Genomic DNA, 21,720 nt, shown 5'->3' on the forward strand with positions numbered 1-21,720 from the left:
ACAACATTCATTCTCATATATCTGTAATGCGACACACTAAGGAGGAGGAAGGTAAATTAGTCTGCGCTAAGGACAATATATAACAATTCAAACAACGTGGTGCGCTTTAACTAATGTCCAAAAGAAAGGTTAATAAGCGCTCATAGGCTAGGATAAGGTTCAGTCTTAATATCACCAATCCAGTAATCTTCAATCCACTGTTTAGTAGACCCTCAAAAGTCCAGGAAACGAGACCAATTCCTCAATATCCAGCCAACACGTCATAAAAATAAGAGAAAAAATAAAGGACATAGCGTAATCCAATATTTCAATAGGTGCCCATCACCTCTAAAGTGCAGCTAGTCCAGCACCTAGTGCAGTAACACACTCCCCCTGAGTGTCCGCACTCACCCAGATAGCCTCCAAACAATCCGGAGGTATGGATATGAAGGCAATTCAGGGATCAATAGACCAGTCATGTCGCACAATCTAAAACTCAAAAGAGGCTCCAATAGTGTAAAATCATTTAATACCAAAAGATTAAAATTCAAGGATAAACTCACAAGAGTCGATAGGTCATGCGCATGTAACAAATGGCTTTTAGCGGTCCCGGATAGCCGCTGCTGCGTATGCCGCCTCGTCTCCTCGCATCTCCTCACAACTGCCGGTCACGTGATGCGTAGCTCCGCCCTACGCGTTTCATCATAAGTATGACTCATCAGGGGCTGACACATCACTCCTATGCCGGCCTCTATAAGGCACTACCTCCGGATTGTTTGGAGGCTATCTGGGTGAGTGCGGACACTCAGGGGGAGTGTGTTACTGCACTAGGTGCTGGACTAGTTGCACTTTAGAGGTGATGGGCACCTATTGAAATATTGGATTACGCTATGTCCTTTATTTTTTCTCTTTTTATATGACGTGTTGGCTGGATATTGTGGAATTGGTCTCGTTTCCTGGACTTTTGAGGGTCTACTAAACAGTGGATTGAAGACTACTGGATTGGTGATATTAAGACTGAACCTTATCCTAGCCTATATGAGTGCTTATTAACCTTTCTTTTGGACACTAAGGAGGAGGTGGGTGGGGGCAGGTGATAGCTCTATGTTCGCAGGGAAAGACTAGTCCACTTTGGACTGTCCATAGGCTGCATTTAGGTAAGCAGCATCCCTCTTTGGCACAGGACCGTCTTCCTGGCAAAGCTGGCCAGCCAAGTGATAAATTATGAATAATAGAAATAAAAGAGTACTTTCTGTGCAGTGCATTGTAACTTGTGTAATCTTCCATACAGCATGCATAACAAAAGGTCTAAACTTGGGCGTTGCGTGTCTTGAATATCAGCTTTAACATAATGTGTGATCACAGAAGCTCCTCGCCTTTTATTGTTAGTTTCCGTTCCCGTAAAATGAAAACACATAAGGAGGTGATGCTTATTCACAAGTGTGAAGCAGAAGCTATCGGACGTCCTGAAATACGAAGATTGCAGAGCTCACAATCTCGTCTGCCATTCAGTCAAGAAGGAGGACGAGATGGAGATGGAGACAGGTAACCTGTACATGTGGCTGTTTATCCATATTGCTGGAGGCGGGAACCTGTCACTGTAATATGAACCATAACTCCCAGCATTACCTGGGCTCATACTAGAGATTATCGGGCTTTCTGTAGCTATTACTCTGAGCACATTGAGCAGCAGAGCGATGTATCACCATGTCAGCCATGGAGGAGAGGTGAGTGTGGTAATTATGCCAGTTATGCCATCTCATCTCAGCAGATAGGAGGGCTGAGGTTAGAGCACAGCTGCTGGCTGGGAGGGTATATAACTTGGGCAGGCTGCAGTGGGAGTGGAGGATGTCAGGCTTGAATTTTACTAAGTTCATCAGAACACACGGGCTATCCTTCATAAAAGTGTGTTCGGTAAAAAAATCTGGTGCGGGAAAATACCGCATTCGGTACTTTAGACTTCTGTGCGCTCATTCATAAAAAACACAGCCTGGGGTATTCTGGAAAGCCTTGTTTGTTCTGCTCTCACCGCTGCTTCCTGGGAGGTCTGTCTCCATTAACTTTGCTCTTATCCGCACCCTTATCACCTCTTCAAAGCAAGCGGTATTCTCCATCCCAATACCACCTGCTCTAATCTTTATGAATGGACATTTAGTGACATGTGTTGAGATAATCAGCGCATTAGGCAGTAATTTACCTCACTGCTCGGTAATGTTAGCTTTTCATGCAACATCTTTTATGAAATGACATTTTGCTAAGTGGTCGGTAAAGTCAGCTGTTTTCAGCATTACCGCATGTGGGAATGCTTTAAGAATGATAGCCATTGTAGCCAATAAGGAATGTGGAATTAGTAAGTGTTACAAAAAATAAAAATAACAAAATATTTTTTAAACCATTAGAGGGATTATAAAGCTTTTTGAATCTGCAGTGAAACACGCAGCTACAGTTTGGGATGACTTTCAGGAAAGGGACCTTAATGATTCTTTCATAGGGCAGCACGGTGGTGTAGTGGTTAGCAATCTCGCCTTGCAGCACTGCGTACCTGGTTCAAATCCCAGGGCACTATCTGCATGGAGTGTGTATGTTCTCCCCATGTCTGGATGGGTTTCCTCCCACATCCCAAAAACATACAGGTAAGTTAAAGGGACTCTGAGCAGTGCAGAAACTATGGAAAGCTGCATATCATTTTAAAGCTCTCTTTCTCCTCTTTCCAATGATATATAAACCACCACCCTAGAAAGAAAAAGAGCTTCAAAATGATATCCATCTTTCCATAGTTACATTGTATTACACAGGACGACTTTTTCTCAAAGTCAGCAGCTCCATTCAGCAGAAAAAGTCACCCTGTGAAATACAATATAACTATGGAAAGATGGATATCATTTTAAAGCTCTCTTTCTCCTCTTTCTGGCGACACCTAAACCGCCGCCTTACGCCTTTTAGTTTTCTCTATTTTCACGATCGAAATCGCGGCCGCTGCAATTTCAATCGCGAAAATAGTGAAAACTAAAAGGCGTAGGGCGGCGTTTTATATATCATTGGAAAGAGGAGAAAGAGAGCTTTAAAATGATATGCATCTTTCCATAGTTTCTGCACTGCTCGGTGTCCCTTTAATTGGCTTCCCCCTAAGAAATTGGTCCTAACCAACGATACTTACACTACGCGATACATACATAGACATGTGACTATTGCAGGGACTAGACTGCAGTTGTCTTCTTCCAGTTAAGTTTTGTTGTTATTTTGCAAGTTAAGACTAGCATTGATCATAATTTCAGTTTCCCGAAATGTTCTTAGTTTTCACAGTAACAATTCTGATCATCATTTCAATATTGTGGATAATCTCGATTCCATGTAATCCTGCGTAATTCTAGCCCAAATACATTTACGTTTCTGAGGCATAAGAAAACAAACGTTCACATATGACAAAACACCTTTTTGCATAAATGTATTGAAGTCTTGGGGGCCTGAGGACGTCTTATTTTCATAAAAAAAATGTGTGAATGCAAAATTCCAGATCATAATTATGTTTATATGTAAAATTAATTTCCAATAATCTGAACATTTGCATTAGGATTTCACATTTTAATTCTGAATTTTGCTACTATGTGAAACTTAAAGTCATCACTAGTCAAAGCATTTCTTAAACATATAAATAACAAGCAAAGGGCAGATATACAGCAGATAACTCAGCTAATACTTCAAGTATCAAAACAGAAGAAAACTAAAGATGGTAATAATAACCTAAAATACAATACAAACCTCAGCAAAGCTTTAACATAGCATGTGATCTCCCATCAACGGGTATAAGATATAGAACAAAATATACAGTATATCACTGCTTAACGCTTTTAACCACTTGAGGACCCACCCTTTACCCCCCCTTAAGGACCAGCGCTGTTTTAGGTGATCTGTGCTGGGTGGGCTCTGCAGCCCCCAGCACAGATCAGCGTGCAGGCAGAGCGATCAGATCGCCCCCCTTTTTTCCCCACTAGGGGGATGATGTGCTGGGGGGGTCTGATCTCTCCTCCTGGCTGGCATTTTGCGGGGGGGGGGGCACCTCAAAGCCCCCCTCCGCTGCGAAATTCCCCCCCTCCCTCTCCTACCTGCCACCCCCGGGAGATCTGGGCTGCACAGGACGCTATCCGTCCTGTGCAGCCAGTGACAGGACGTCCCCTGTCACATGGCGGCGATCCCCGGCCGCTGATTGGCCGGGGATCGCCGATCTGCCTTACGGCGCTGCTGCGCAGCAGCGCCGTACAAATGTAAACAAAGCGGATTATTTCCGCTTGTGTTTACATTTAGCCTGCGAGCCGCCATCGGTGGCCCGCAGGCTATTCACGGAGCCCCCCGCCGTGAATTGACAGGAAGCAGCCGCTCGTACGAGCGGCTGCTTCCTGATTAATTAGGCTGCAGCTGGCGACGCAATACTGCGTCGCTGGTCCTGCAGCTGCCACTTTGCCGACGCACGGTATAAGCGTGCGGTCGGCAAGTGGTTAAAATCTTATTATTTCATCCAGTTTCCTGAAAATGACTGTATTTTGGGTCCTCAGTCATGTTATTAGGATATATACCATGACGCCACCATGGACCCCTTCAGGGTGTTGGCGGCCCCCACCTCCTCCTGGGGCACCGGAGGTGAGGAAGAGTCCCTTGTCCATGGATTGGACAAGGGCTCTAGGGGAGAGGGGAAGGCTTTACCAACCCTCTCCCCAGAGGCCCCCCCCCCCCCCCCCATACCATGGACCATGCGGGCTGGTAGAACTCAGGGTGTGATGCCCCACACATCCAGGGCTCCACATTATGGCTATCCCAGTCTGCATAGGTGACAAGGGGATAAAGAGGGTCAGTAGTTGGGACCCCATGTCATTTTTTTTTGGGGGGGGGGGATTTCCCATACTCTGAACATATTAAAAAAATTACATTTACGTGCATCTTCATACATTATCTGTCATTTTGTCACATTTAAATATAGACTTTTATGCTCTTACTTTAAAATACATTTTCTCAGAAACTAAAAACTTGTTTTGTTTTTTCCACTTGTTCCCACTGTCTTTCTTAACATACCCTGCACGTTTGATGTTTCTATCGTGTACAGGGGCACAGCTTTGCTATAAACTGCAACATCGGCAGCTGATGACGATAATGTTGAGTGCAAACACAAACTTTTGACAAAAAAGTTTGCATTAAATGCGAATGGGCGTGCGGCAGAAGTTTTCCGGGAACTGTTTTCCTGGTTCGGCCATTACTACCTCTGACTTGTATCTGACTTGTCTCCCGGGCACTGTGTATGGCTGGAGGTTCATTGTGAGCTGTTTGTGTCTCTTTAGGTAATTTCGGGCAGAGCAGCGCTTATTCCAGTCAGGCCAATCTCCACCACACAGACAAGAAGAAGGGTGACTCAACAGACGCAGGTAAAATAACATAACCTCTTGCTTAATATTCTTAAAGTGAACTCAGCATCTGGAATTATGTGTTTTTTAAATGAACCTCTCCATATAGGAGGTTTGCAATAGCGTGCCACTGGGGGAAGGGGGGGGGGGGTATTAATAACCTACAGGGGGCCGTTTCTGTGGCTGCTTGTTCACATGGAAGTTGCCATCCCCTCCATGGAGAGCTGGGAACAATGCCACATATTATTTTCTCAGCATAGATGTGCATGCGTGCCACCCTCCATATGCATGCCTGGAGATGTGAGTACAGAGATGTATCGCTTAGGGGGAGATTCCGGGGTAAACTCAGGATTTTCAGCCATGTACAATACAATAATATGGTAGGACATTAGATTATGACTATGGTAGGATTAGAGTGTGAGCTCCTCTGAGGACAGTCAGTGACATGACTATGTACTCTGTAATGTGCTGCAGAAGATGTCAGTGCTATATAAATACATAATAATAATATGGTAGGACATTAGACTATGATTATGGTAGGATTAGAGTGTGAGCTCCGCTGAGGACAGTCAGTGACATGATTATGTACTCTGTAATGTGCTGCAGGAGATGTCAGTGCTATATAAATACATAATAATAATATGGTAGGACATTAGACTATGACTATGGTAGGATTAGAGTGTGAGCTCCTCTAGGGACAGTCAGTGACATGACTATGTACTCTGTAATGTGCTACAGGAGATGTCAGTGCTATATAAATACATAATAATAATATGGTAGGACATTATACTATGACTATGGTAGGATTAGAGTGTGAGCTCCTCTGAGGACAGTCACTGACATGACTGTGTACTCTGTAATGTGCTGCAGAAGATGTCAGTGCTATATAAATACATAATAATAATAATATGGTAGGACATTATACTATGACTATGGTAGGATTAGAGTGTGAGCTCCTCTGAGGACAGTCAGTGACATGACTATGTACTCTGTAATGTGCTGCAGGAGATGTCAGTGCTATATAAATACATAATAATAATATGGTAGGACATTAGACTATGACTATGGTAGGATTAGAGTGTGAGCTCCTCTGAGGACAGTCAGTGACATGACTATGTACTCTGTAAAGTGCTGCAGACGATGTCAGTGCTATATAAATACATAATAATAATATGGTAGAACATTATACTATGACTATGGTAGGATTAGAGTGTCAGCTCCTCTGAGGACAAGTTGTTTAGGCTCATTAAGTGTAACAGATTCTCATAGAACTGTCATGTATGAAATAGAAAACATGTGAAAACAGAAAACATAAGGCTTTGTTATATGACAGTTATCAGGAAGGGGAGAATGGGAGCACTGAAGTCAGGCAGTAAAATAGGTAACTTCTGTTGGGCCCCCCATCCAGCCCAGAGGAATAATGTTTAGAACAAAGAGAATAGAGAAGTAACAGGACAAGCAGCAGTTACATGCAGTACAATGTTACTGATAGTTTTAGAATGGAAGATCATCTCATTACAAATGCTGCTTCTCCTGATCTGTGTAAAGCATTTCTGTAAACTTGAAATTCTGTGTCTCCATGTCTGTCGTTATTCCAGCTAACAAGACACGAGATCGAGTCATGCCGATCCTGATGGTTGTCCTGATCGGGATGTTCCTTGCTTTGGTTATCTTCACAAGTTTCCTGTTTGTTTTCTGTGAGTATCCGTCCTACAATCTCTCATCTTCATTCTCTTAGGCAAAAGACAAGAGAGAGAAGTGATTATGGTGTCTGGATTCTGGGGAGCTGTGAAATCTGACGTGAAGGGGGATATGGTGGCTGCCATGTTTATTTCCTGTTAAATAATACCACTTGCCTGGCTGTCCTGCTGATCACTATCACACACCTGAAACAAACATGCAGCAAACCCAGTTACACTTCAGTCAGAAACACCTGATCTGCTGCATGCTTGTTCAGGGTTTGGGGTTACACATATATAGAGACAGAGGATCAGCAGGACTGCCAGGCAACAGCATTTGTAAGCATTTTGCTTTAACAACTTCGCCGCCTGTGCACAGTATATCTACGCCCCTTTTAACTTCATTTCCCCGCCCGGGGCATATATATACGAACCCCCGACGCTACCGCCGTTGTCCGCGCTCCTGCCCACACGTGCGCTCGCTCCCGCACTCGTGCACGCTGCCGCCCATTCGCTGGTAGATCAATGAACGGGAACACAGTACCCGTTCTTGATCTAAGTCTTCAGCAGTGATTGGCTGCTTCCAGGAGAAGCTGCGCGATCATTGTGAAAAAAAAAAACCCTACACTTCCTGTAAGCGTACTTACTATGCTTACAGGACCATTCACAAAAAAATAGGAAAACTACAGTCAAAAACGTTTTAATATACAAATACATATATTATTACATTTTAAATTAACTTATTACCTCCCACACTCCCCAATTGTTACCAATGGTTTTTTTTTTGTAAAAAAAATAAAATAAAAAATTTACAATAAAAAAAAGTTAGCTTAGGGACTGAACACATTAAATATTTATGTCAAGAGGGTATAACACTGTTACTTTATAAATTATGGGCCTGAAATTAGTGATGGACGCAAAACTGAAAAATGCACCTTTATTTGCAAATAAAATATTGGCGCCAAATATCGTGATAGGGACATAATTTAAATGGTGTAATAACCAGGACAAATGGGCAAATAAATTACATGGATTTTAATTATGGTAGCAGGCATTATTTATAAACTATAATGGCCGAAAACTGAAAAATAATGTTTTTTTTTTCCAAATGTTGTCCTATTTTCCCATTAAAACACATTTAGAATAAATACATTTTTTGCTAATGTCCCACCTAAAGAAGGCCTAATTGGTGGTGAAAAAAACAAGATACAGTTCATTTCATTGTGATAAGTAATGATAAAGTTATAGGCGAATGAATGGAAGGAGAGCTGAAAGGTAAATTGCTCGGATGCTGAAGGGGTAAAACCCCTCAGTTGTGAAGTGGTTAAATATTATTTTATTTTTTTGCCAAACATGTTTGATTTTCTCAGCAAGAAGCTAATGAGCCTGGCTTGGGTGAAAATATAATGCAAATTGTATGCAGCTTGGAAGAGAACCAATAAACATTGACAGGCTGTGCAATGATTGGCCCAGTTCCAATCTGCATATAGTTTGCATTAAATGTGCACACAGGATGGAATTATAACTATTTCATGGACAATTTCTGTGACTCATGTGCCCTAGTTTGTAGAGCAGTCATTGTGGAAGAGGATGTGTCACCAATGTCTCTCCCCCCAGATAAGAACCTTCGGGAGGAAGTGTCACACATGAAGATCAGCGGTAAGTGGCTGCATTTCCTGCTTGTCACAGGAAGAGGCGGAGAATGAAAACCTCTCTGTTGCTCTGCACGTGTCAAATATCACAAGTACATGTACAAAGCAGGGGCGATCGTACCACAGAGCGCAGAGGGGCGTGGTGCACTGGGTTACTGATAGTGAGGAGGGTGTTGCCACGACCCCCCACAGTGAAAGCAGGAGGGGAAGCAGCACTAGAAGGAGGGGCAGCGGGGACAGCAGTGAAGAGGGGGGTTCCTTCACCTGGGTCCCCTCCTTCTGCCTAGTGTTGGGCGAACAGTGTTCGCCACTGTTCGGGTTCTGCAGAACATCACCCTGTTCGGGTGATGTTCGAGTTCGGCCGAACACCTGACGGTGCTCGGCCAAACCGTTCGGCCACATGGCCGAACTAAGAGCGCATGGCCGAACGTTCCCCGAACGTTCGGCTAGCGCTGTGATTGGCCGAACGGGTCACGTGGTTCGGACCCCGAACGCGCTCTGATTGGCCGAACGGGTCACGTGGTTCGGCCCGAACGCTCTCTGATTGGCCGAACGGTCACGTGGTTCGGGTAAATAAATACCAGAACCACGTCATATCTCCGCCATTTGTCTGTGGGTTTAGCTTTGGGTAGGGAGGCAGGGTAGTTCGCTCTCCAGCCACGCTAGGCAGGGTCCCCCCCAGTCATTGTGTGTCGCTTCTGGGAACAGTAGTACACCGCTCGCTCAGCCACACTATATATATAGCATTGTTTACTGCCACTGTGTACCTCGCTCAGCCACGCTATATATAGCATTGTGTTTTCTGACACTCTGTGTACACGGCTTAGCCAGACTATATAGCATTGTGTGTACTGCCACTGTGTACCTCGCTCAGCCACGCGATATATAGCATTGTTTACTGACACTCTGTGTACACCGCTCAGCCAGACTATATAGCATTGTGTGTACTGCCACTGTGCACCTCGCTCAGCCACGCTATATATAGCATTGTGTTTACTGCCACTCTGTGTACACCGCTCAGCCAGACTATATACCATTGTGTGTACTGCCACTCTGTGTACACGGCTCAGCCAGACTATATATCATTGTGTGTACTGCCACTCTGTGTACACCGCTCAGCCAGACTATATATCATTGTGTGTACTGCCACTCTGTGTACACCGCTCAGCCAGACTATATATCATTGTGTGTACTGCCACTCTGTGTACACCGCTCAGCCAGACTATATAGCATTGTGTGTACTGCCACTGTGTACCTCGCTCAGCCACGCGATATATAGCATTGTTTACTGACACTCTGTGTACACCGCTCAGCCAGACTATATAGCATTGTGTGTACTGCCACTGTGCACCTCGCTCAGCCACGCTATATATAGCATTGTGTTTACTGCCACTCTGTGTACACCGCTCAGCCAGACTATATACCATTTTGTGTACTGCCACTCTGTGTACACGGCTCAGCCAGACTATATATCATTGTGTGTACTGCCACTCTGTGTACACCGCTCAGCCAGACTATATATCATTGTGTGTACTGCCACTCTGTGTACACCGCTCAGCCAGACTATATATTATTGTGTGTATTGCCACTCTGTGTACACCGCTCAGCCAGACTATATAGCATTGTGTGTACTGCCACTGTGTACCTCGCTCAGCCACGCTATATATAGCATTGTTTACTGACACTCTGTGTACACGGCTCAGCCAGACTATATAGCATTGTGTGTACTGCCACTGTGCACCTCGCTCAGCCACGCTATATATAGCATTGTGTTTACTGCCACTCTGTGTACACCGCTCAGCCAGACTATATACCATTGTGTGTACTGCCACTCTGTGTACACGGCTCAGCCAGACTATATATCATTGTGTGTACTGCCACTCTGTGTACACCGCTCAGCCAGACTATATATCATTTTGTGTACTGCCACTCTGTGTACACCGCTCAGCCAGACTATATATCATTGTGTGTACTGCCACTCTGTGTACACCGTTCAGCCAGACTATATAGCATTGTGTGTACTGCCACTGTGTACCTCGCTCAGCCACGCTATATATAGCATTGTTTACTGACACTCTGTGTACACGGCTCAGCCAGACTATATAGCATTGTGTGTACTGCCACTGTGCACCTCGCTCAGCCACGCTATATATAGCATTGTGTTTACTGACACTCTGTGTACACCGCTCAGCCAGACTATATACCATTGTTTACTGACACTCTGTGTACACCGCTCAGCCAGACTATATATCATTGTGTGTACTGCCACTCTGTGTACACCGCTCAGCCAGACTATATAGCATTGTGTATATTGCCACTCTGTGTACACCGCTCAGCCAGACTATATAGCATTGTGTGTACTGCCACTCTGTGTACACGGCTCAGCCAGACTATATATCATTGTGTGTACTGCCACTCTGTGTACACCGCTCAGCCAGACTATATATCATTGTGTGTACTGCCACTCTGTGTACACCGCTCAGCCAGACTATATATCATTGTGTGTACTGCCACTCTGTGTACACCGCTCAGCCAGACTATATAGCATTGTGTGTACTGCCACTGTGTACCTCGCTCAGCCACGCTATATATAGCATTGTTTACTGACACTCTGTGTACACGGCTCAGCCAGACTATATAGCATTGTGTGTACTGCCACTGTGCACCTCGCTCAGCCACGCTATATATAGCATTGTGTTTACTGCCACTCTGTGTACACCGCTCAGCCAGACTATATACCATTGTTTACTGACACTCTGTGTACACCGCTCAGCCAGACTATATATCATTGTGTGTACTGCCACTCTGTGTACACCGCTCAGCCAGACTATATAGCATTGTGTGTACTGCCACTCTGTGTACACCGCTCAGCCAGACTATATAGCATTGTGTGTACTGCCACTCTGTGTACACCGCTCAGCCAGACTATATAGCATTGTGTGTACTGCCACTCTGTGTACACCGCTCAGCCAGACTATATAGCATTGTGTGTACTGCCACTCTGTGTACACCGCTCAGCCAGACTATATAGCATTGTGTGTACTGCCACTCTGTGTACACCGCTCAGCCAGACTATATAGCATTGTGTGTACTGCCACTCTGTGTACACCGCTCAGCCAGACTATATAGCATTGTGTGTACTGCCACTCTGTGTACACCGCTCAGCCAGACTATATAGCATTGTGTGTACTGCCACTCTGTGTACACCGCTCAGCCAGACTATATACCATTGTTTACTGACACTCTGTGTACACCGCTCAGCCAGACTATATACCATTGTTTACTGAAACTGTGTGTACACCGCTCAGCCAGACTATATAGCATTGTGTGTACTGCCACTGTGTACCTCGCTCAGCCACGCTATATATAGCATTGTTTACTGACACTCTGTGTACACGGCTCAGCCAGACTATATAGCATTGTGTTTACTTCCACTCTGTGTCTGCTGGGCCTGAGAACAGTAGTACACCGCTCACCTGCCACTGTATAGCATTGTGCTCTGTGTCACTGCTGGGAATAGTGGTACACCGCTCACCCGCCACTGTATAGCATTGTGCTCTGTGTTGCTGCTGGGAATAGTGGTACTGTATAGCATTTCTGTACTGCCACTGTACTGCTGCCAGTCAGCGTGTACTGTAAGGATAAGTGAAATGAGGAAGAAATCCGGTGAAAGAGGAAGGGGCAAGGGAAGAGGTGTTTCCCCTGACGGTTCACGTACAGGCCACAGGGGAGCACCCAAGAAAACCCACTCAATACCGCCCATGTTGTCCAGGACAACAACCCTCACAGATCCAAAAGAACAGGACCAGATAATTACTTGGATGACCTCTCAAGCGTCCAGCAGTGGGTTAAGCAGCACCAGCACATCACGCACGAGGTCCGAGTCCTCAGCCAGTTACAAGGAGCCAGTGGGCACAAAGCTGACACAACCGGCAGCGACACCACGCACACAACTGCCAGATAACCAGTCCGATGAATTACCTCAGGACACAATGGGGTATTCGCAGGAGCTATTCCCAGGCCAACAAACTTCCACCTTTCAAAGGTCAATGGAGGAACAGCCAGAAATGTTGTGCCCGGATTCACAACCATTAACTGTGGGAAATGCACCGCGCACTGAAATACAAGGCGAGTCCGAGGAGGACTCGGAAACCCAAATCCCAGAGCAAGTTGGGCAGGAGGGGTTGCAATTGCAGGAGGTCGGCCGACAAGATCTGGAAGACGACGTTGGAGTGAGCTGCGCAGAGGTTGTTCTGGGGAGCTCTACTCCACGGCGGCGGCCCCCCACAATGACATATGACGAGTTTGAGGAGATGGAAGAGGAGGGTATGGACAATGTGGACATAGACCCAGATTTTGTTTGTGAACGAGAACATCGCCGTCGTAGCAGCAGCACAGATAAGTCTGTTGAAGAACCCACTGCTGCACGAGTTCGCCTTGTGCCACAAGGTAGGCGGCACGCAATTTCAGGCACCACAAGCGTGGAAGTTCAAGTGAGAGGCAAAAGAGGAGCAAACAGAAATCGCCAGCAAGGAGGCAGGTGCTCCAAAGTCTGGGCTTTCTTTGAAGACTGCACTGAGGATGTTACCATGGCGATTTGCAAGGTGTGCAAGACCCGCCTGAGCAGGGGGAAAAGTATTAACAACCTCTCCACCACCAGCATGAGCCGCCACATGCTATCCAAACATCCCACTCTGTGGGCAAATGCGGCAGGACAGGGTACCAGCAACACTGCCTCCCTTGGGTTCACCAGACTCACCACCAGACCCGCCTCAGCAGCAGCAGTAGCCCAGCCATTGCGTGGTTCACAACATTCACAAACATCAGACGACGCTGACACTGTCACTTTCCGGAGTAGTGCTCTTGAGGTCTCCCAGTGTTCATCAAACACAACAACCAACAGCCCTTCCGTGTGCAGCGCTACGGTTCAGTTGTCTGTGTCGGAGATGTTTGAGCGCAAGAGGAAATTGCCAGCAAATGACCCCCGGGCCGTAGCAGTAACAGCCAGCATAGCCAAGCTTCTGGCCTGCGAAATGCTGCCATATCGAGTGGTGGAGACAAACAGCTTCAAGGGCATGATGTCAGTGGCCATCCCACGTTACGTGGGTCCCAGCCGCTACCACTTTGCGCGCTCTGCAGTGCCTGAGTTGCATGAGCACGTGGTCAGCAAAATAACCCGAAGCTTGAAGAATGCCGTTGCCTGCAAGGTTCACCTCACCACTGACACTTGGACGAGTGCGTTCGGACAGGGTCGATACATCTCCCTTACCGCGCACTGGGTGAACCTTGTGGAGCCTGGCAGCGATTCCTCACCTGCTACGGCGCGGGTGTTGCCCACGCCGCAAACAGCTGCACCGCCGTCCCTCCCACTGGATAACAACAGCAGCACCTACCTCTCTGACTCCTTCTCCTCCAACGCATCTCAAAGCTGTACCTCATCCGGAAACGCTAACCCAGTAGCAGTAGGATCGTGGAAGCAGTGCAGCACAGCTGTTGGCATGCGTCAGCAAGCGTTGCTGAAGCTGATCTGCCTTGGGGATAAGCAGCACACAGGGGAGGAAATTTGGAAGGGAATAAAGGAACAGACGGATTTGTGGCTGGCACCGCTGGACCTGAAACCGGGCATGGTTGTGTGTGATAATGGGAGTAATCTCATTCGCGCTTTAAGGTTGGCTAAGCTGACACACATCCCTTGCCTGGCGCACGTGATGAACCTAGTAGTTCAGCGGTTCCTGAGGACATACCCAGGCGTGGCCGATCTTCTGTTGAAGGTGCGTCGAGTGGCCAAACATTGTAGAAATTCCAGTACTGCTTCGGGGGCACTCGCCAAGATGCAGGAGCGCTTCAATCTCCCCCACCATCGCTTGCTGTGTGATGTCCCTACGCGCTGGAATTCTACGCTGCACATGCTAGCACGCTTTTGTGAGCAGAAGAGTGCAGTGGTCCAGTACATGACGGCGCAGTACCGAGGCGCATCCGGACAGCTGCCAAGCTTCTGTGGATCCGATTGGGCCAACATGTTGGACCTCTGCCAAGTCCTCCAAAATTTTGAGCAATCCACGTTGCTTGTGAGCAGTGACAACTCTTCAGTCAGCATTACCATACCACTGCTGTGTTTACTGAAGAGGTCAATGTTGAAAATCAAGGAAACAGCTGTCATGATGCAACTGGGGGAATCTGAAGGAGAAAACGATCAGCGTGATGGTACCAACATCAGGCCATCCGCCTCAGGGAACGCTGGCCCCAGCAGCTATGACGAAGAAGAGGAGGAGGAACAGCTGGAGTTGGAGCAGGAATTTCCTGCCACCACTGACGAGGGCCAGAGCGGTGCACGTTGGACTTCCACAATTCAGCGCGAATGGTCAGCAGAAGCAGACCAGGAGGAAGGTGACGACTATGATGCATCACAACAACTATCACAACGCTCACAAGAGGATGATGAGGATTCTGGTAGGACTCTGGCACACATGGCTCAATTCATGCTAGACTGCATTGAACGCGACCCACGCATTGTGCGCATTCTGGACAACACCAATTACTGGGTTTATACCCTTCTGGATCCACGGTACAAACACAATGTTCCAAAACTGCTTGAAGAAAGAGTCAGACAGGTCAAAATGGAAGAATACCAGCAGGCCCTTGTGGAGACTTTAGAGAGGAGATTGACATCCTCCCCCTCCTCTAGCCAGTTGTACGCCGACAGACTGACTTCCGCAAACCCAGGACGACCAGGAGAGCAGCAAACAACGCAAGCCGCAGCTAGTGCCCAAAAGGGAATGGTATCGGCAGTGTCCTTGGAGTGGGAAAATTTTCTGACACCCATGCAGCAGCAGCCCACTGAACAGCAAGCGTGCAGATCCACCTCCAACACCGATCGCCTGGAGAAGATGGTCAAGGACTACATGTCAGATGACGTAGCTGTGTCGAACAATCCATCCGCACCCTTCAACTATTGGGTATCGAAGCTAGACACCTGGCACGAACTGGCAATGTACGCAATAGAGGTGCTGGCTTGCCCGGCAGCCAGCGTTATGTCGGAACGCTGTTTCAGTGCTGCCGGAGGCATCGTCACAGATCGGCGTATCCGCCTCTCCACAGAAAATGCAGACCGTCTGACTCAAATTAAAATGAATCAATCCTGGATTGGAAATGACTACGCAACACTCCAGGACCCCAACCAAGTAACATGACCAATGAACATCTGGGATGGTGTAGCGTTTCCGGTCCCTGTTTATTGAACCTCTCATCTGTATTACATTTATGACTGCATGGCGGCAAAAAGCATTGCTGCTATATCCGCACGCTTTTTGTCCTCATGCAAGGCCTGGGTTGTTGTGTCTCAAAAAGCATGGCCTTCTCCTCCTGCGCCTGCTCCTGTTCCATCACGTGTGCTGCTGCTGCTGCTGGGTTAGCGTTGCCGGTCCCTGTTTATGGAACCTCTTATCTTTATTACATTTATGACTGCATGGCGGTACAAAGCATGCTATCCGCGCGCTTCTTGTCCTCATGCAAGGCCTGGGTTGTTGTGTCTCACAAAGCGTGGCCTTCTCCTCCTGCGCCTCCTCCTGTTCCATCACGTCTGCTGCTGCTGGGTTAGCGTTGCCGCGTGGTCCCTGTTTATTGAACCACTTATCTTTATTACATTTATGACTGCATGGCGGTACAAAGCATGCTATCCGCACGCATCTTGTCCTCATGCAAGGCCTGGGTTGTTGTGTCTCACAAAGCGTGGCCTTCTCCTCCTGCGCCTCCTCCTGTTCCATCACGTCTGCTGCTGCTGGGTTAGCGTTGCCGCGTGGTCCCTGTTTATTGAACCACTTATCTTTATTACATTTATGACTGCATGGCGGTACAAAGCATGCTATCCGCACGCTTCTTGTCCTCATGCAAGGCCTGGGTTGTTGTGTCTCACAAAGCGTGGCCTTCTCCTCCTGCGCCACCCTCCTCCTGTTCCATCACGTGTGCTGCTGCTGGGTTAGCGTTACCGGTCCCTTTTCCTGGAACCTCTTATATGTATTACATTTATGACTGCATGCCGACAAAAAGCATGTTACCTGTGCAAAGAAAACAGACATTTCCCGCATTTAAAAGACAGTTTTCCCTTTGAAACTTTAAAATCGATTTTCTCAAAAACTATAAGCTCTTTTTGCTAATTTTTTTTTTCCTCTTGTACCCACTCCCAAGGTGCACATACCCTGTAAATTTGGGGTATGTAGCATGTAAGGAGGCTTTACAAAGCACAAAAGTTCGGGTCCCCATTGACTTACATTATGTTCGGAGTTCGGGTCGAACACCCGAACATCGCGGCCATGTTCGGCCTGTTCGGCCCGAACCCGAACATCTAGATGTTCGCCCAACACTACTTCTGCCTCTCTTCTTCTCCATATACAGTGGGTTGCAAAAGTATTCGGCCCCCTTGAAGTTTTCCACATTTTGTCATATTACTGCCACAAACATGAATCAATTTTATTGGAATTCCACATGAAAGACTAATACAAAGTGGTGTACACATGAGAAGTGGAACGAAAATCATACATGATTCCAAATATTTTTTACAAATTAATAACTGCAAAGTGGTGTGTGCATAATTATTTGGCTACTTTGATCTGAGTGCAGTCAGTTGCCTATAGACATTGCCTGATGAGTGCTAATGACTAAATAGAGTGCACCTGTGTGTAATCTAATGTCAGTACAAATACAGCTGCTCTGTGAGGGCCTCAGAGGTTGTCTAAGAGAATATAGGGAGCAACAACACCGTGAAGTCCAAAGAACACACAAGACAGGTCCAAGACAGGTCAGGGATCAAGTTATTGAGAAATTTAAAGCAGGCTTAGGTTACAAAAAGATTTCCAAAGCCTTGAACATCCCAAGGAGCACTGTTCAAGCGATCATTCAGAAATGGAAGGAGTATGGCACAACTGTAAACCTACAAAGACAAGACCATCCACCTAAACTCACAGGCCGAACAAGGAGAGCGCTGATCAGAAATGCAGTCAAGAGGCCAATAGTGACTCTGGACGAGCTGCTGAGATCTACAGCTCAGGTGGGGGAATCTGTCCATAGGACAACTATTAGTCATGCACTGTACAAAGTTGGCCTTTATGGAAGAATGGCAAGAAGAAAGGCATTGTTAACAGAAAGCATAAGAAGTCCCATTTTCAGTTTGCCACAAGCCATGTGGGGGACACAGCAACCATGTGGAAGAAGGTGCTCTGGTCAGATGAGACCAAAATGGAACTTTTTGGCCAAAATGTAAAACGCTATGTGTGGCAGAAAACTAACACTGCACATCACTCTGAACACACCATCCCCACTGTCAAATATGGTGGTGGCAGCATCATGCTCTGGGGGTGCTTCTCTTCAGCAGGGACAGGGAAGCTGGTCAGAGTTGATGGGAAGATGGATGGAGCCAAATACAGGGAAAACTTGGAAGAAAACCTCTTGGAGACTGCAAAAGACTTGAGACTGGGGCGGAGGTTCACCTTTCAGCAGGACAATGACCCTAAACATAAAGCCAGGGCAACAATGGAATGGTTTAAAACAAAACATATCTATGTGTTAGAATGGCCCAGTCAAAGTCCAGATCTAAATCCAATCGAGAATCTGTGGCAAGATCTGAAAACTGCTGTTCACAAACGCTGTCCATCTAATCTGACTGAGCTGGAGCTGTTTTGCAAAGAAGAATGGGCAAGGATTTCAGTCTCTAGATGTGCAAAGCTGGTAGAGACATACCCTAAAAGACTGGCAGCTGTAATTGCAGCAAAAGGTGGTTCTACAAAGTATTGACTCAGGGGGCCGAATAATTACGCACACCCCACTTTGCAGTTATACATTTGTAAAAAAATGTTTGGAATGATGTATGATTTTCGATCCACTTCTCACATGTACACCACTTTGTATTGGTCTTTCATGTGGAATTCCAATAAAATTGATGCATGTTTGTGGCAGTAATGTGACAAAATGGGGAAAACTTCAAGGGGGCCGAATACTTTTGCAACCCACTGTAGTAACAGCAAGCAGGCAGCGTGCGGATAATTACTCATCTGACTTGTGCAGCGTCAGTCGTCACAACTCTCTGCCTTCAATGCCGATAACTGTGCTTCCTGATTAGTGGAAGCACAGTGGGCGGTATTGAAGTTGGAGAGTTGTGACAATGTGACGCTGCACTCCAGTGCTTGAAACATGGCAGGAGTCAGGTGAGTAATTATCTGCCCGCCGCTTGCCCCGCCTGCTTGCCGTTACTATATGGATGGAGAGAGAGGCAGAAGGAGGGGACCCAGGTGAGGGAGGGGGTCCTGCCCCCCTCACCACTGCTGTCCCCACTGCACCTCCTTCGAGCGCTGCTTTCCCCTCGTTGGGCAAAGAAACTACCTACACTGGGGGCAACTATACTACCTACACTGGGGGCAACTGTACTACCTACACTGGGGGCAACTAAACTACCTACACTGGGGGCAACTAAACTACCTACACTGGGGGCAACTAAACTACCTACACTGGGGGCAACTGTACTACATACACTAGGGGGGCAACTGTACTACATACACTAGGGGGGCAACTATACTACCTACACTAGAGGGAACTAAACTACCTACACTGGGGGCAACTATACTACCTACACTGGGGGCAACTATACTACCTACACTGGGGGCAACTATACTACCTACACTGGGGGCAACTGTACTAGCTACACTGGGGTAACTATACTACCTAGACTGGGGGCAACTGTACTACCTTCACTGGGTGCAACTATACTACCTACACTGGGGGCAACTGTACTAGCTACACTGGGGCAACTATACTAGCTATACTGGGGGCAGCCATACTACCTACACTGAGGGCAACTATTGTAGCTATACTGGGGGCAACTACTATACTAGCTATACTGGGGGCAACTATACTAGCTATACTGGGGGCAACTATACTACCTACACTGGGGGCAACTATGCTACCTTTACTGGGGCAACTATATTACCTATACTGGTGGCACCCATACCTAGTATGCCGTATTCGCTCCTTTTTTTTGGGGGGGGGGGGGGGGGGGTCTTATAATTCGCAGCACCAGGTGTCAAATGCCCTGAACTGAAGAAAGAAATTTCCCTGTAAAAAGCACCACTGTCATATCATTATTCCTTGATTAGAAGAACAAAGAACCGATTCCATGCAATTATATTCAAAAAGTTACAAAAGTTTATTTGATAGCCAAAAAAAGGTGTCATTCAACTTTAAAAACAATTAAAATAATATCAAAGACTGAATGGCCCATGTCATTCAACCACAGGGGATAATACAGGTACAGCAAGGACAAGACCTCTCCAGCAGGGCCTGCAATAGTCCATGCAGGAGTATGACCCGGGTCATACAGGAAACATACAGCATGCAATAATTATAGTGTACACAAGAGTGCTAGATGAGAGCAACAACCATCAGTTATTAAATAATAAATAGTAGTAAAGTGCAATAATAGTCATATAATAGGAATACAAGTGAATGAGCCCCAATGCAATGGCAGTGCAATTACTAGGATAGGATATACCTGCTGGATGACCATACAAACCCATAAGAGAAAATGAGTGCTGGAGAGGAGTCCATGCAATGATAGTTCCTTAAAGGATACCCGAGGTGACATGTGACATGATGAGATAGACATGGGTATGTACAGTGCCTAGCATACAAATAGCTATGCTGTGTTCCTTTTTTTTCTTTCTCTGCCTGAAAGAGTTAAATATCAGGTATGTAAGTGGCTGACTCAGTCCTGACTCAGACAGGAAGTGACTGCAGTGTGACCCTCACTATAAGAAATTCCAACTAAAAAACACTTTCCTAGCAGAAAATGGCTTCCGAGAGCAAGAAAGAAATAAAAAGGGGATTTTCTTATCAGTGAGGGTCACACTGTAGTCACTTCCTGTCTGAGTCAGGACTGAGCCAGCCACTTACATACCTGATATTTAACTTTCAGACAGAGGAAGAAAAAAAGGAACACAGCATAGTTATTTGTGTGCTAGGCACTGTACATACCCATGGCTATCTCATCATGTCACATGTCAGTTCGGGTATCCTTTAATGCATAGCGTGTCTAGAACAGCCACTTCATCAGAAGGATCTGTGTGAATGACTTTTCACCGGGTGTCAAATGCCCTAGGTACTCCACTGGTGCAAAGCACTGACCTTCATTACATACACTTATCATCATTACTTCCTGAAGTGGCAAAAATACTTGTCATGGCAGAACTAGTGTTGGGCGAACACCTAGATGTTCGGGTTCGCGAACGTTCGCCGAACATCGCCGCAATGTTCGGGTGTTCGCGCCGAACTCCGAACATAATGGAAGTCAATGGGGACCCGAACTTTCGTGCTTTGTAAAGCTTCCTTACATGCTACATAGCCCAAATTAGCAGGGTATGTGCACCTTGGGAGTGGGTACAAGAGGAAAAAAAAATATTTGAAAAAGAGCTTATAGTTTTTGAGAAAATTGATTGTAAAGTTTCAAAGGAAAAACTGTCTTTTAAATGCGGAAAATGTCATGTTTCTTTGCACAGGTAACATGCTTTTTGTCGCCATGCAGTCATAAATGTAATACAGATGAGAGGTTAAATAAACAGGGACCGGCAACGCTAACCCAGCAGCAGCACACGTGATGGAACAGGAGGAGGCGCAGGAGGAGAAGGCCACGCTTTTTGAGACACAACAACCCAGGCCTTGCATGAGGACAAGAAGCGTGCGGATAGCATGCTTTGTACCGCCATGCAGTCATAAATGTAATAAAGATAAGAGGTTCAATAAACAGGGACCACGCGGCAACGCTAACCCAGCAGCAGCAGACGTGATGGAACAGGAGGAGGCGCAGGAGGAGAAGGCCACGCTTTTTGAGACACAACAACCCAGGCCTTGCATGAGGACAAGAAGCGTGCGGATAGCATGCTTTTTACCGCCATGCAATCATAAATGTAATAAAGATGAGAGGTTCCATAAACAGGGACCGGCAACGCTAACCAAGCAGCAGCAGCAGCACACGTGATG

General features: G+C 46.4%; 1 protein-coding gene across 1 annotated transcript in view; it reads left to right on the top strand.

The window, feature by feature from the left end:
• Window positions 1-1,384: 1,384 nt before the first annotated feature.
• The window catches only part of LOC137561142 (C-type lectin domain family 10 member A-like), a 102,104-nt gene continuing 81,768 nt past the window's right edge, over window positions 1,385-21,720 (top strand). Inside the window, exons 1-5 of the mRNA XM_068272404.1 lie at window positions 1,385-1,524; window positions 1,645-1,706; window positions 5,307-5,390; window positions 6,968-7,066; window positions 8,612-8,707. Coding sequence (XP_068128505.1) covers window positions 1,385-1,524; window positions 1,645-1,706; window positions 5,307-5,390; window positions 6,968-7,066; window positions 8,612-8,707 — 481 coding nt within the window. The remainder of the gene's footprint in view (window positions 1,525-1,644; window positions 1,707-5,306; window positions 5,391-6,967; window positions 7,067-8,611; window positions 8,708-21,720) is intronic.

This window comes from Hyperolius riggenbachi, chromosome 3 (genome assembly GCF_040937935.1).
Source record: "Hyperolius riggenbachi isolate aHypRig1 chromosome 3, aHypRig1.pri, whole genome shotgun sequence".
Taxonomy (NCBI): Eukaryota; Metazoa; Chordata; class Amphibia; order Anura; family Hyperoliidae; genus Hyperolius; species Hyperolius riggenbachi.